We start from the raw sequence: 17,225 nt of genomic DNA on the forward strand, positions 1-17,225 counted from the left end.
ATTATAATTGTGTAACTTCACGTTCGTATCAGCTCGGGTGTAAGGGGTTAATTATTCATTTAATTTTACCGATTTTTAGTTATTTTGCTAACGCTTACTTTTTTGGGAAGTTTAGAGCAGCTTCTTATCTTACCTGAAACAAATAGAAATACACAATTAGATAAATTTTATATTTTGTATCAAAACATATCAAAAAGTCAAAGAACTGGCACCTGATAGGAATAGCCAGAAAATACTCCACCCACAAGAAATTAGGTTTAAAGAACACTAGCTTTTACCCGCGGCTTCGCTCGCGTCAGAAAGAGGAAGGAAGGAATGGAACATGCTCCCCTCATCTGTATTCCCGGGCGAATACAATCTGGGTGAATTCAAGTCAAGAGTGAATAGGCTGTTACTGAACCAGTGAGCTACAACCTCGGCCTTGTCGTCACTTTCCATCAGGTGCGACTAAGGTCAATCACTGGCCAGTTTATAATTAAAAAAAAAAAAAAAGTGATAAAAAGTACCCTATGTCACCCACCATCTCTTCAACTATCTCCACTTAAAAAATCACGTCATTACGTAGCTCCGTTTAGCCGTGAAAGACAGACAAACAAACAGACACACACACTTTCCCATTTATAATATTAGTATGGGTGGTCTCATTTTAAACATTTTTTTATCTATGGCCAATAGTAAGCCCATTTATAACAAAAAAAAAACGCCACGTTCTTGACAACTCGCATGAAATGGAAATAGAACCGCACAAAAGATCTCAAGAAAAACATCAACCACTTGCAAACGTCATAACCAGTGGCATTGTCTTTTGTTATTATAATTAATATAATCATGCTACTGTGACAGATGTGCGAAATGTAGCACTTTTTAAACTCGTTTTAACTTTATCTGTAATTAGGTTTTCTAGGTGCTTTTTGAGACTAATGCATTTTAAACTATACAATGTATAAATCTAATACGGGCTAAACTCAGGGGCTCCGCACGGTTTGCATCGATTTATGACAAGTTTTGAGTCGAAACTCCTAAATTTGCACTACATATAGAATTATAAGACCAACGGCCATCGGTTCTTTAATCTTTTATTCGTAAGAGCCGTATTTTGAAAAAAAAAAATAATACTTATTTTTTATGAATTTTTAAAACATGGTCTAAAAAACACTTTTATCGAAATTTGATTTTAGTGAAGGGCGTTACATACATAAAATCGACATGTTTGGATTCACCTTTGACTTTTCTAAATCTTCAAGAGAGATTTTAATTTTAAAGTAATTAAAATACTTTTTTTTGGCAAAATTTCCTCATTTGTATTTAAATTTTTGCTTTTGCATACATTTTCGTAACACCCCTTTCTCGGTAACCCAAGCTAGCCAGATTAGATTACTTTTTCTCCCAGTTTTTACTAAACCCAATACGAGGTAACTGGACCGTGTTGTTTACATAACTTGCATTCACTCGCCAAGGTCGGTATTCTTTACATTCTTGTGTTTTGTATGATTCCGGTTGAAATAGAATAATTAACTTGTTTAATTGTTAAGTAAATATGCGAATTGCAATAGATTCTTTAGCTAAAGGAGAGTCTTTTTTAGGGTCTTTTAGGGTCAGAATATTTAACCAACTACCTGAAAACCTGAAAGTCATTACGGATCAAAAAATATTTGGTAAGCGTTTAAAAATGTTCCTATTGGGGGGGGGGGGGTGCTTCTACAGCATTGATTTATTTATTTATTTAAGAAAGAAACAAACGGTCTTTTACAAAAATATTAGTACATAGTATTTCTAAAATCTAAACCTGGAGTTTCATTTATGTTTTAAATATAATGCAGTGCAAAACAGTGAGCAACACATTTTACCTTATAAATTTACACTAAGATAACAATAACTTTAGTGATGCTTATCCAATTCATTTACTTGTCTAAAATAAATGTGCTTTAAAGGAAATCAGTAGCATAAAGGAATATCATATAAGTCAATTATTTTTTATAACATTATCTGAAAGCACGTTTAAGGGAGACAACATTACAATTGAATATATCAATTTCTTGAAGTTTTACATTATCATTAAATAGTCTACACGCGCGTCTTATAAAAACATTTCGTGCGTAACAGGTGCGGCTTTTTGATATTGAGAACAAAACTTTTTTTCTACATTGGCGCTGACGAGTTCGAGGGATTTTAATTTGAATTTGATGAGATATTTACTTGTAGTGATTAAGCTGATTTATTTATAACTTATTTTTATTTTTTGAATCTTAATTATTGACATAATTCCGCTTTTATTTTAGAATTTAAAACTACATGCCTTAGTTTGTAACATTTTTCTAACACAATAACTTATTGTTAAAGAAATAAATGAAATGAAAATGAATGAAATGAAAATGAATGAAATGAAAATGAATGAAATAAAAATGAATGAAATGAAAATGAATGAAATGAAAATGAATGAAATGAAATGAATTAAACGTCTAAATGTTTTTATATTAAAGGGACAGGTTGAAAAATTTACACTTCGGGCGGCAATTGAACTCACACCATATGGAATCTTAATAAAAATTGTAATATCGTTTACAGACATTTCTGCTAGTCTAAAATTTCATCTACCTAAAATAGCAGTGGTTCAAGCGTGGTAACAGACAAACAAACAAACATTAACATGGACCGTTTGTTAACAGGCATCAACTGGAGATCTCGTCACAACCTGCAGGGCAACGGCGTCAAAAATGGCTACACGGCTGTTTCTGATGCATTAAACAAGCTCTTGGTTAAGTACCAGGTAAGTTACTTATAATATACTAGCTTTTGCCTGCAGCTTCGCTCGCGTTAGAAAGAGACAAAAAGTAGCCTATGTCACTCTCCATCCCTTCAACTATCTCCACTTAAAAAATCACGACAATTCGTCGCTCCGTTTTGCCGTGAAAGACGGACAAACACGTGTCTCTTTCTTACCCCCCACTTCCTTAAAACGGGGGGAAGTTTGTATGAGCATTCCAGAATTTTCGATTTTAACGCGAGCGAAGCCGCAGGCAAAAGCTCGTTTCATATAATTGAGACAGTACAAGGTAAATAACCTAACCACAAAATTAAAATTTGAAAAAACCCCCGACCGCGACATAGTGGACCGATTTTCATGAAACATGGCTAAGAACACTCCCGACTAACTTAGCTTTCAGACAAAAAGAAACGAAATCTAAATCGGTTCATCCACGGACAGGCAGGCAGACAGACACGTCAAACTTATAACACCCCGTCGTTTTTGCGTCGGGGGTTAAAAACATATTAATTTGTTCATAATTATTTTTAAAATCGGGACTTAATCGCGTATGACTACATATTAAACTGACCTCCAACGTTTCAGGGACAGCGTTGTCCCCGTGGTCTCGGAGAAGACATTAATTTGTTGATCGTACACCCACGTGTAACTTTATGAGTACGTGTGATGAAAAATACTATAATTTCCATGCCATTGACCTTACATTGTCCGCGAAAAATTACGGCAAAACCATCTTTAAACATAATAACGATCATATTATACGCTACAAAAAATACAAACAGTCATGGACGTTATGGTCCTCATGGTTCTTAACAGAATAATAGAGATGTTATACACCGTGTTTATTTTTGTTTTCCGTTAAATTCGACACGTCGTTACTGTCGTTAGGTCTATTATCATTATCAGGAACCACCAAAAAAATTTTTTTTCATTGTTTTCAATGTTTTCATACATAATGAATTTATTACTAAATTTGGGAGGACCTTAATAATAACATTAAAGTTAGTGTCAAGTATCTGACGGCAGATGTCATGAAAAATTTAATAAAAAATAATACTAGCCATTTAATTTATTTTTTAATATCTCAATAACAGTAAGAATTAAGAAACTCGTTTCTTAGAGAAACTAAGTGCGTTTTCACATTATCCAATCCGATGTAGGACCGATATCCCACACATTTAAGCCGCCATCTTTGATTTTTGCTATTGAAATCCTTCCTACATCCGATATCGGATCGGATAATGTGAAAACGCACTAATTGTAATTCACCTAAAGAACCTTCCATTAAAGTCAACGGAAATCAATAAAAACACGATGTATAATAACAATACTCATATCATATGTTACAAAAAATACAAACAGTCATGGTTCTTAACACGGAGATATAGGTGTTGTATTATCTTGTATACTATGTGAATTTTGGTGTTTTGAATACGACCGTCAGATGACAAAAAGACAGACAGACACGCTTGTTTTAATTGTATTTCCTTGTGTTATTGACTTGTCACAATATGTCTGTCGAAAATATATGGAAGATTTTCAACGACAGCTGTATAGCAAAAAAGCGAAAATAGAGGTTTAATGTTTAATGTTTAATGTGAACTATCATAATCTAGTATAAAAAACTTGACCTCATTTTTAACGCCCGAGCGACGCAAAAACGACGGGGTGTTATAAATTTGACGTGTCTGTCTGTCTGTGGCATCGTAGCTTCTGAACGGATGAACCGATTTAGATTTAATTTTGTCTTTTGAAAGCTGAATTAGTCGGGAGTGTTCTCAGACATGTTTCATGAAAATCGGTCGGGTTTTTTCAAAAAAGTTCAAGTTCATGCCGATGCCACAGACAGACACACACACAAACAGACAGACAGACACGTCAAACTTATAACACCCCGTCTTTTTTGCGTCGGGGGTTCTCTTTCGCGTAAAAATCACATCGTAATGGACAGCTCTTTTGCATCGAGGGTCAAGATGAAAGCCTAAAACCCATTTTTTTTTCAGGGACTACCGGATACGACCGATGGAACGATGCAAGCCTTAATACAGGCCACAAAACTGGTGCCATACGACAGTGCCTTATTTGTGCTGACTGACAAAGCACCAGGGGACCTGCAGAGGCTTCCACTGGCTGTGAGGGCCCTAGTTGAGAAGAGGTTAAAGGTAAGTGGCCCTAAAACTGATTCCATATTTCACACCATACTGCTGACGGGTAAAGTCCACGAGGATCTTTAGTGGCTTCCATTTGATGCGAGGGCTGTAGTTAAGAAGAGACTAAAGGTAAGTGACATTAAAATATGACAGCTGGCGGATAGAGTTCATAAGTCTCTCTTGGAGTGAGGGCCTTCTTTGAGAAGAGACTAAAGGTTTTGCTCTAAAAGAGGAATCCTACGAGTAATCTCTCGCTCGTTATCCAGAAGATATAAAGAACTAACTAAATATCACCTGATATCTCTATCTGCCGGCGTATCATGCTTCCAATTTTATCACTTGTCCACGTGGATAAGACAACTGTCACTCTCACACTGAAGTACTTGCCAAAGAGTGACGGATGCTTTATCCACGCGTGATAAGTGATAAAATTGGAATCATAATTTACATTACATTTCATTTTAAGTTAATTTGTGTTATTTGTTGTATTTTAATATGGGCTCAAGGTCTGAAATAAATGATATTTTATTTATTTTTTTATAATACGCCGGCTGATCTTACTACGCTATGTCTGTCAAATTTACATTTTTATTTGAGCCAATCTGAGCTACGCGCTGAAGTTTACATAAGTAGAACTAGAACTGCAGTGAATTCGAGTACCTTAAGGTCAACTATCAAAAGAATTTATGATTGTTTATGGCGGTGACTCCATACACGGGACTTGACGGGACTTACCAAATCGTTGCAGAATTTGAAGCAACTCTGATTGAAAAAACATACCAAACGCCAAACGGCATTAAATATATATTCGTCTGTGTCCATTCTCATCAGTGGCGGGGCGTGAAAATGAATAGTCTTTAACTTTTTCCTCAGGTGTACACAATCTGGACGAATCCATCCATGCCGGCGTATGAAATAGAACAGCAGATCCGGGGTCTGAAGAACGTCTCCAAGCACACGGAAGGGGAAGTGCTGACGTACACAATGCAAGGCTTGGTAAAATACTTTCAATCACCATCATTATTAACTTACTTACTTACTTAGACTTATATTGACCGGGATATAGACCGTGATTACCTTTTTGATTTTTGTCGAGCTCCCGATATTTCGACGCAGTTGCATGCATCATGATCACGGAAAACTGACGTAGGCGGGTGGATGTTAAAGTTGTATAGACAGCGCGCGATCTACCCTCCTTCGCGCGCGTCGGCTGCGTTCACTTTCAGCGTTACCACTGGTCGCGTTCACACTCGATAGTCTGTCCAAACACACTACACTCACAGTGTCACTACGTTTGTTCAATTCTGACTTCACCGGTTTTTTACACAAACAAATCACTGGATTCCATACATTAGATAGTTTGAAGCCATCCTCACGATTAAAATTTTTATATTTGTGAATCTCAATGGCTTCTCTTACCAATCTCGGTATGTAGTGGCGTTCCGTCGAAATTACCTTAGGACTATGCAACTCGATCCAATGATTTGCACCCGACTCAATGAGATGTTGAGCAATAGCAGACTTGCGAGTATCGTTCTTTTTGACTGCAGCAATGTGTTCTTTAATTCTGCAGGCAATAGTATATCCCGGTCAATATAAGTCTAATGAAAATAACCGTGAATCATTCAAAACTCTTACTTACTTACTTACTTTGTTGGCGCGACAACCCAAAGTGAGTCTTGACCTCCAACACAAGAGCACGCCACTTTACGTGGTCCAGAGCGACCTCTCGCCAACCCTCGTTAACGCCGAGTTCACGGAGATCTGCCTCCATTCTATCTGCCCAACGATATTTAGGATGGCCAGCGGGACGGCGTCCAGTTGGACAACCCAGATAGGCTCTCGACTGCCCGATCCTCACCCATCCTTATAAGACATCTATATATTAAACATCTTGTCAAATAACCTAATCACAAAATTAAAAGTTTGAAAATACCCCCGACATACTGTTCCGATTGTCATGGAACATGGCTAAGAACGCTTCCGATTAATTCAGCTTTCAAACAAAAAAAACTAAATCTTAAATGGTTCATCTATTCGGGAGCTACGGTACTACAGACAGATACAGACAAACACGTCAAACACATACCACCCCGTCGTTTTTGCGTCGGGAGCTAGAAATGAACTAGAAGAAAGTAAAAATGAACTAGTGTTGATCACACTTCGTAACCGTACAATCCGTACAGGTACATCTCGCATTTGACGCGAAGCTCCTTTCAAGAGCCCCAGTCGATGTCAATAGCGACCATATAACCATATTACTCAGTTTTTTTTTTTTATACTACGTCGGTGGCAAACAAGCATACGGCCCGCCTGATGTAAAGCGGTCACCGTAACCTATGGACGCCTGCAACTCAAACAGTTATGACTGTCTTTCTTTGACGACCGGTCTAGCCTAGTGTGTAGTGACCCTGCCTGCTAAGCCGCGGTCACGGGTTCGAATCGCGGTAAGGGCATTTATTTGTGTGATGAGCACAGATATTTGTTCCTGAGTCATGGATGTTTTCTATGTATATAAGTATTTGTATAATATATATAACGTTGTCTGAGTACCCACAACACAAGCCTTCTTGAGCTTACCGTGGACTCGGTCAATCTGTGTAAGAACGTCATATAATATTTATTTATTCATCTTAGCTTACTCGTAACTCGTAAATAAAATTTATAACAGTGTCGAATTTGTTTAGTACTATCGGATCATCATGGGGATTGGGAAATCACCGAAACTCGTCATTCGGTGCGCAGTGGTCACCTTTAAAGGGCACATGTTTTGCAACAAGTCTCGAATATTATTTGCCCAACATTATGGACACTGGAAGAATAATATTGTCACATAAATTGTTCACTCTCACAGATCGTAAAGGTTTAATACACTTTCTACTTCCACGCGTGCTTGCAACTTTGTTGTTCAGCAGTTCTCGAAAAGTTTGTACAAAAATTAAGAGAAAAGTTAAATTTGTTTTTATTAATTCCTATTTTGTTACCAAGATTTTGTTGATAAATTGAGATTTTATTAAGTTTTATTTCGTCATTAAGGTTCTCTAGTATCTATATTTTCTTAATTATAACAATTATCCTGTATATATCTTACGAAAGTCGAATTATATTACTAAATGTTGGTAACAAAATAGGATCAATTAAAGTTTGCTGACGTGGCATTGTACAAAGTTGACGGGAATTGCTGTGTTATAGTTTGTAGTTCAATTTTGGGATCATTTGTATGCACATGCACTAAGGTAGGTTTTAGCTTATTTAAGGTGACTGACATCATAGTACATAAAATATACCGTGTTTTTTTTTGTTTTCCGTTAAATTCGACACGTCGTTAGGTTCATTATCAGGAACCAGCCTGTATATAACTTTTAGTTAAATTCGCAAAAAAAAATTGTTATCATTTTCATACATAATAAATGAATTTATTAGTGTGAGAGACCCCTAAGAACAACATTCAAGTTAGTGTCAAGTGATTGACGGCACATGTCAAAACAAATAACATTAGGAATTGGTAAAGGCTGTCACACACGTATTCAGTAATTATCTTTATTTTTTTAATAACTCGTTAAGCGCAAGAGTTAAGACGCTAGTTTCTTAGAGAAATTAATTGTATTTGATGTAAAGAATCTTCCCTTAAAGTTAACGGAATTCAATAAAAACAGGGTGTATATAATTGGTTGCAGTCAAGATTGAAATACCGACCTCCGATCTCAATGCTCAGCTAGTAATATTTATAGATCTTGTAGAAGGATATTAGTTCTTTAGCAGTACTTATTAACCCTGAACGAAGGACATTACATATCGCTAAGGTACTCCTTACACGGACAACACAATTGCCAGCAATTCACATACCATTGCCGCGTTTGTTCAATACGCACCAACTATCTATGAAGTAAACGCGGCAATTGTATGTGAATTGCTGGCAATTGTGTTGCCCGTGTAAGAGCACCTTAAGACCTTTGATTTTATATTATGCCAATATTCTCATATTCACGTTTGCTGTTTGACAATATAAGCGAATAGATATAGTATTGTTTTTTTTTTTGTGCAAAATCGGTGTTACATTACATGAGAAAAGATCACCTCCTTTCAAATATAATAATCGCTTGATTTTTCGCTGTGTCATATGAACTATTTTGACAGGACATGGGACCAAGCGATATGGACGGAAGCCGCCTAGAAGTTCAGGCTCAACCGAGACAGGCCAGACTGAATAGAATTGAGGAAGAAGAATTTGAGGTAAGGCTTAATATTCTTTTTAAGAATAGAACTATTCTATGTCTAAGTGTAAGGACTGAGTGCACGCTCATATATTTTAAGACGATACAGGAGTCAATTCTCCATACAAACGCTCTCGACTATTTCCTCCCTGGTTTTTATGGTTTATGGTTTAAGAATTTATTTCTCCAAAAAGAATATAACATTCACTTAACTTAGAGAAATACAAAACAGTATTACTTAAGTATTATTTACAAAGTGTATGAATACAAAATTTATAATAACAAAACATGCAATAAAATCATATTTAAATATGTGGGTACAGCGTTCGCCGGTATTAGCTGATAAGTTTTTGAAGATAGAGCAATGATTTTTTCAACACAGATTATTATTATTTTTATCTGTGTCGGACCGTTTTCATTTTTTTGATATTCTTATTTTTAAAGACGCTAGAGTCCATCGAAAATTTTGATAATGGCGTAAAAAAAGGTGTGGTATTCAAAATTGCTGACAATTATCCAAAAGAACTAAACAGTCCGACACAGATTATTTCATTGTTATTCAGATTCTCGAATTTTACAATTGATTAAGTTTTGGAGGAGGAAACAGTCGAGAGCGGAACCTCGATTTTAAAGATTTTTTCGCAATATCTTTTAACTCAGTTGTTCTAAATGGACAATTTTTTTTTCCTCCTCCTATTTCTATTTTAGCATTTTCGCTCCTGTAGCGTCTTAAGCGTGCAGCGGGGCGGGGCGTGCGGCGTACATGTTAAACAATAGACGCTCATATAAGTGTATTGAGTTTTGTGACAGTCAGTCTCCTCTCCTTCACGCAACGTGATACCATCCCGAGTACCCCTACCCCCGGCAGGTGTATGCTCCCTCAGGTGGGCTGGGATTGGAGGCCAATTATTATACGTTTCTCTTGCCTTCTAAATATCGTGATATTTTGATCCTTATTAGATTATTTTGAACACTGCTAACATCAATTGATGCATTCACTTACAGTTCAATGGTCGTCTGGATGTTATTCGTGTCAATAAAAATGAATAACCTAACCACAAAATTAAAATTTTGAAAAAACCCCCGACTGTGACATAGTAGACCGATTTTCATGAAACATGGCTAAGAATAAGAACACTCCCGACTAACTCAGCTTTCAGACAAAAAAAAACTAAATCTAAATCGCTTCATCCGTTCGGGAGCTACGATGTCACAGACAGACAGACAGACAAACAGACAAACAGACAGACAAACAGACAGACAAACAGACAGACCGACAGACACGTCAAACTTATAACACCTCGTCGTTTTTGCGTCGGGGGTTCAAAATACCGAACTTAAAGCTCAGGTCTCAAAATAATTAAGGTTCCAAGATGATGTGATGTTCTTTTTTCCAGACGCTTCTAGTGCGAAGAGGCGGCGGTGGGGCTACATCATTAGGTATACCAGTAGAATATGGAGTCTCGGCCCTGAAGATATTCATCGAAGGAGATGTGGAACACGCTGTTCTGTACCCTCCTAATGATGGTGAGTAGTCTGAGGTACTAGTAGAAATTAGAACATAGGTGAACTCAAATGGAATTGGGCGGGGCATGTTGGCATTGGGCAGGCAGAATGATGGCAGATGGACCAAAATGTTGACCGAATGGTGGCCGCTATCGGATGTAAGAAGCGCCTGGCATCAGTTGGCTCGTTGGGTGGATGACATTCGAAAGTGCGGGGCATTTCTGGATGAGATTAGCCCAGGACCGGGATAAGTGGCGTACACGAAGGGAGGCCTATGCTCAGCAGTGGGCGATTAATGGCTGAAATGATGATGATGATGATGAGGTGAAGCATATTGACGGTACGAAGAAGGGATGATTTGTCTCTGGGTTTATTAGTGGAGTATGGAGTCTCAGCTCTGGAGATATTCATTAAAGGAGATGTGGAACTTACTGTTCTGTACCCTCCTAATGATGGTAAGTAAGTCACGAAAACGCCGAAGCCAGAATCAGACTTAGGGCCACGAAGTAAAGCAAATACAAGTTGAAGCCTTCTAGAATACAAGTTTTAAAATTTCTGGACGTGAAGACGATTGAAAGAATAAAAACTAATTTCGTGGCCTAGGCGTTTTAAAAAAAAACAATAAAAAATCCTAAAAGTTGGAAATCTCCTCATGAATAACCTATCCCCAACCCCACAAAATTGTAAAAACCCCCTACATATTGGACCGATTTCCATGAAACATGGCTAAGAACATTCACGACTAATTCAGCTTACAAAGAAAAAAAAATCTAAATCAGTTCATCGATTCGGGAACTAGGTACGATGTCATAGACAGACACACACACAGACAGACAGACACTTCAAACTTATAGAAAATCGTCGTGAAATGTATTGGGTCCAATACATTCCACGACTCTTGACTTTCTGAACAGACTAACCCCTGCGCCGGCGTCGGCGGTTAAAAATCGTCAAAATCACGTTTCTCATCACAAGATTGATGGTATCCTGCATGTCAAAAATAACGATCATAATTTGGAATATTTTAGAGATAATGGGAGGACAAATCAGAGGTTCCGGTTATTTGCCAAGCATTGTTATAATGATACTGAAAACAAAGATTCAATTGAACAAATATAGTTCTTATGTGTTTGATGTAAGGTTGGTACGATGTCAGATGATGGTGTGAATGGTACGTGGTACAGTCACAACTGACATCGCAAGGTCGGCCGATTTTCTTCGTGTAGCCCGATCAATGAGGTTAATTGACTTTTAAAATCTGAATCACAAAACCATATTTAGGTAGAAGAAATTAGTTGATCTATTTGTATAGCTGCCGAACGTGTCTTATTTTTAACAACCGACGCAAAAACGACGGGGTGTTATAAGTTTGACGTGTCTGTCTGTCTGTTTGTCTGTCTGTCTGTCGGTCTGTGTGTGTGTCTGTCTGAGGCATCGTAGCTCCCGAACGGATGAACCGATTTAGATTGAGTTTTTCTGTTTGAAATCTGAGTTAGTCGGGAGTGTTCTTAGCCATGTTTCATGAAAATCGGTCCACTATGTCGCGGTCGGGGGTTTCTTCAATATTGAATGAATTTTGTGGTTAAGTACTGGTTAGGTATATAATGCACTGACATTGTTACTACCCCGTGAAAGGAAATATGTATGGAGCCTTAACTTTTCAAAATGGTTGTGATACTTGTGATGTAGTTATTATTAAGTAGATGCGCTTGCTTGATCTATGTATATATCTGAGATCTGTACACGTGATCTGATTCGTATAGTAGGGCTGCATTGCAACGAAAAATGTGTTCCTTGCAGTAAGCTGAGTCTTCTTTGATTAGAGTATTATTGCAACTGCAATTTGAAAACTATACGCTTCACATTTATTTACTTAGATAACAGTAATCCGCTTCACATTTATTTACTTAGATAACAAATCATTTATAAAATTAAATAAATTTTTGTTTTCCGCCACTTACGACTTTGTGCATGCTCCCGCCTGTCGCCACAAAATAACTGTCTGTCCCTGGGTGCGTAGCCGAATGGCACAAACGCTCACGAATAGAGATGGGCGCTGACGGGTAAATACCGGGAAAATACCCATATCTACCCAATCTACCCGGTATTTACCCGTATCTACCCAAATGAGCGGGTATAAAAAATAATCTATGAAATTAAAGATTATTCTTAATTTACATGACTGAAATATATTTTTCTACTAAAATAAATATATATATTTGACTAACTAATATTAAAATGTTAACAGAGATTCCAAATATTCCATATATCATGTGTTATTTACCACATTCAATTAAAAAGTTGTATTCCCCAGATGTTTTAGGCCCACTAAGTATTCAAATAACTTACTTAACTTAAACACGGTGGACAGACAAATTCAAATTCATTAGCCAATGAGGTCACAGCTTTGCAAAACGCCAGGTAGTTGCATCCGTATTTAAAGGGTGCAATAAGTCACTTGACCGGTCAGTTACTTTTTTTTATTTTTATTTATGGGATACTTATACTTTAGTTTGTACTTAGTTAAACAAGCGCCACGTCCATGTGTGATTTTAATTAACACTTGCTTTGAATTCGGACTGTAATAATGCCTTCTATGTGACTTCGGCTAGATAGTAGGCTTTACCAAACAAACAGCAAGTAACATTTTAGTGCTATAATTCTGGTTTTCGACGCTAAAAGCTACTATAGATGTCGTTTAAAGGTTTTCGCGTGACCGCCTGTCGTATAAAAGCCTCCAGTAACACCTTTTAGCTATATAAGCTTGTACCGCTAAAAGGTGTTATTAGGAAGTGATGTAAACGTTTATATCACCATTTTATAGAGCCGCTATAGGCCTGGTCTATAACAGGATCAAATATGACTACTATAGGTCTATATTATTGTATAATAGTGTTAGGAATCACTGCTATGCAAGCAATTTGCGCTACTAAGGTTCCCGACAAGCCGCTATAGTTGTTGCGTTATACAGCTAAAAGGTGTTATTAGGAAGTGATGTAAACGTTTATATCACCATTTTATAGAGCCGCTATAGGCCTGGTCTATAACAGGATCAAATATGACTATTATAGAACAATATTACTGTATAATGGTGTTAGAAATCACTGTTATGCAATCAATTTGCGCTATTAAGGTTACCAACAAGCCGCTTATAGTATTTTTAGTAGTTGTGTTTTAACAGATTTAAAACCTAACTATACCACTATTTTGGGATATAGTGGCTTTGGAAAACACTGCTATAGTATTTAACACTGTATAGTAGTGATATGAATACCATTATAGAGCTATTTTTATAATGAAGTTTTCAGGATACGTTTATATAGCTTTGAAAAGGTTATAGTCGTTTTCTAATGCCTTTTATATCTCATCGCCGTATACGCCACAATGACTCTTTAAATATCACAGACCTGTTGAATAATGATTTCGGTATCTCTTTTAAAACACAATAGCGTTATAGCTGAGTTTACTATATGTTTTATAAACCAAATCAGATATATAAGAGTAGAAAACGATTACTTTTAAATGACAATTTTAACCTTAAAAGGCTGCTTTATGGTGTTTATACATCGTAATTATGAAATCAGGCCAAAGATGCGGTATCTGGTTCCGTACAGTGTTTTTCTAGAAATTAACTTTAAAAATAGGTACACATAGCGACCAATTGTAGTTTAGATTTGTCATACTAAAAAGAAAACAACATTTATTAATACTGTTTAAAAGATCTTTCTATAGTAAAACATTGAAAACAAGTATTGTTTTCTATATAAAGAACTTATAAGTTAAACTGGATCATAGTTAAATTCTCATGCAACCCTAATTGAATCCACAATGGCAGGCTTATGGCAGTGAATGCGTATGATAAGTGATATAGTCGAACTATAAAAGCGTATGTTTTACTTCTTGGATCCATAGTAGAAACTATGGTGCCAATAATTTTATTGTATTAAATTATATTTATTTATTTTATTCAAAACATGTATAAATCGAGGGCGCATTTAAAATACTCCATTAAACTAATATTCTTTTAACGGTAAAATTTCCATCGCATACCTTTTTGCAGTAATGATGGAAGTATATGAAATCCAAATTATGTTAATTGACACTAAACTTCACAAGTTCACACGCCACTTTTCGTTAAGTTCCTCGTTTAGAACAGTTTTTGTTAAATATTACACACATTAAATTATTTTAGAAATTTCGCATTAAAAGGGACGGCAACTGCTATTATAGAACAAAATAACCTGTATAACGGAATCTCAAATGCTACTATAGCATACATTGATACTATAATAGCGTTACTGTGTCCTCTATGTCAACAAATTAGCACAATAGTCATCATTACATCACCATTATAGACCTTAAACGTCACGGATGATACTGCTATAGGCCTATTATATCACTAAATGGCTGCATAATTGCGCCAAATCGGCTCTACAGTACCAATATAGACTATTTATAGGACCATTTAGTGTGATTTAATTTGGTGTCCTCGACCACTATAGGACCAGAAATTGTTACTTGAGAGGAACTACAATAAGCACACAAAATTTCATCCCCATCGGTTCAGCCGTTTAGGAGAAGGAGATAACAAACACACAAGCATGTCAATGATATTTAACAAATTCCTTATTCAATACAAATACTTCGATATATGTTTATAGAACTATATTAATAAAATATAAATATATTATACAATACCAAGAAAACATTTTTTCACGATTAAATTCAATTTATGACCCATTTTATTACAATATTTATTTATACCCACCTATTAGGGTAGAAAAGGTAAATATCGGGTAGATTGGGTAAATACCCGGTAAATACCCGATATCTACCCCGGGTATTTTCCCGCCGCCCATCTCTACTCACGAAACGCTCACGATAATAAATCTTTCGTAGCTATCTATCTCTATCGCTCTTGCGTATTAGCGCGACAGAGCCTAGACTACCTTTCGCGGCGTTTCGTTTTCGTTTCGCGTCGCAGAAATGCCATTCGGCTACGGCACCAGATCTTTCCGCCATTTTGGCGTACCTCGGCCTACATAGACGTGACGGGTGGCGGAAAACAGGGGGGGCCTTTACCCAACAGTGGGACACAATATAGGCTATTAAAAAATGTCTGTAGCGATCCTTCAACGTTTTTTTTTTCAACAGCTCCTCAAGTGGATCTCTACAACATGACTTCAGTGAAAGCCTTCTCTGCGGCTTCAAGGACTGATGAGTTGTCTCCAAGGGCGGTGTACCTAGTCTTTCCTGGTGCTGACCCTCAGAACGATGGGTAAGTACTTCCACCTTCTATGAAGGCATCATCAAGAACAGATCTTTAGTAGACCTTAACAACATGATGGCAGCTCTCTGCGGCCTTAAGAACTGATGAGTTGTCTCCAAGGGAAGTGTACCTAGTGTTCCCTAGTGCTGACCCTAAGAACGATGGGTAAGTATTTCCAGTTTAATCCCTGTACTTAAAGGGCTGAAGTAGACCTGCAGGCCAGGCCTTTTTTTACGCAAGCCACCCGGTCCGGAGGAACCAGGCCAGAGGCGATGACGAACTAACCAGTCTAGGAACTCTAGGACTACCGTCTAACCGTGTACCAACGAAGTCCGTCTCCGCCTAGGGTGGAGTACCGCAGGGTCACTAATAAGCATTCCACGTACAACAATAAAGGGGTAGGCAGAACACATGAAACTACTAAAGCTTCAGTGCCACTCTTGGCAAATAAGGGGTTGAAAGAAAACGAAACTGTGACATTGCAGTGACAGGTTGCCAGCCTCTCGCCTACGCCACAATTTAACCCATATCCCACAGTCGCCTTCTACGACACCCACGGGAAGAAAGGGGGTGGTGAAATTCTTAACCCGTCACCACACAGGCATTCTTCTGGGCGAGCTCACTCCATCGTAGGCCACGTCTTTGCCTTTGGCTAGTCTGTGGTCAAGAGTAAGCCCATTTATAATAATAAAAAAAAAAAAAAAAATTCCACGTACAAAAGTTACATTTTGAAGATTTGAACCCGGGAACGTCAGGCCGACCATTTACAACCAAACCACGGTGGGACTTAAAGTATTAAAATTACATATTTAAAATTTTACACCTAAGTTTGATAGCTATTAGGTAATACCTAACTGACTGTATTAGGGATCTTATTTTATCGACCAAGGTTCATACTGCATGTCTACTTTTTAACCGACTATCTTTAATATATTTTCTTCAGTTTATCAACTTAATTAATGTTAAGCCATCCCGAACCTAGCGATAGCAAAATTGCTAGCGATTGATCGTTTCACGTGAAAATTAAAACTGGCTATATTATACTACTATCTAAAGCAATGAACGCAACTCAATCGCAGTCGCTATCCTTTCGTACATATTTACACAAGTATTTATCTATCTTCCTTCACACTGGGCACGATGCTGGTATTCGGTCTGGTTCTTCTAATCCCGTCACTCCCATTCCCATTGACTGCACACCCTACACTCCCCACCCGTAACATTGGCTCACCGGTGTCTCGGGCAGGAGGGTCCGCTGACCATGCAGGGGCGGCAGAATACGGTAGGAGAACACGAGCAAGCCCGGATGCACGTCCTAGTTT

The 17,225-nt window shown here is 37.4% G+C and overlaps 1 protein-coding gene across 2 annotated transcripts in view; it reads left to right on the forward strand.

The window, feature by feature from the left end:
- Positions 1-17,225, forward strand: part of LOC125239382 — a 63,314-nt gene that overhangs the window by 23,155 nt on the left and 22,934 nt on the right. For both annotated transcript variants that reach the window (XM_048146948.1, XM_048146949.1), the window contains 6 exons: positions 2,667-2,767; positions 4,768-4,926; positions 5,788-5,910; positions 9,052-9,147; positions 10,526-10,655; positions 15,789-15,912. In XM_048146948.1, coding sequence (XP_048002905.1) covers positions 2,667-2,767; positions 4,768-4,926; positions 5,788-5,910; positions 9,052-9,147; positions 10,526-10,655; positions 15,789-15,912 — 733 coding nt within the window. The remainder of the gene's footprint in view (positions 1-2,666; positions 2,768-4,767; positions 4,927-5,787; positions 5,911-9,051; positions 9,148-10,525; positions 10,656-15,788; positions 15,913-17,225) is intronic.

The sequence above is a fragment of the Leguminivora glycinivorella genome, chromosome 25 (assembly GCF_023078275.1).
Source record: "Leguminivora glycinivorella isolate SPB_JAAS2020 chromosome 25, LegGlyc_1.1, whole genome shotgun sequence".
In the NCBI taxonomy this organism is placed as follows: Eukaryota; Metazoa; Arthropoda; class Insecta; order Lepidoptera; family Tortricidae; genus Leguminivora; species Leguminivora glycinivorella.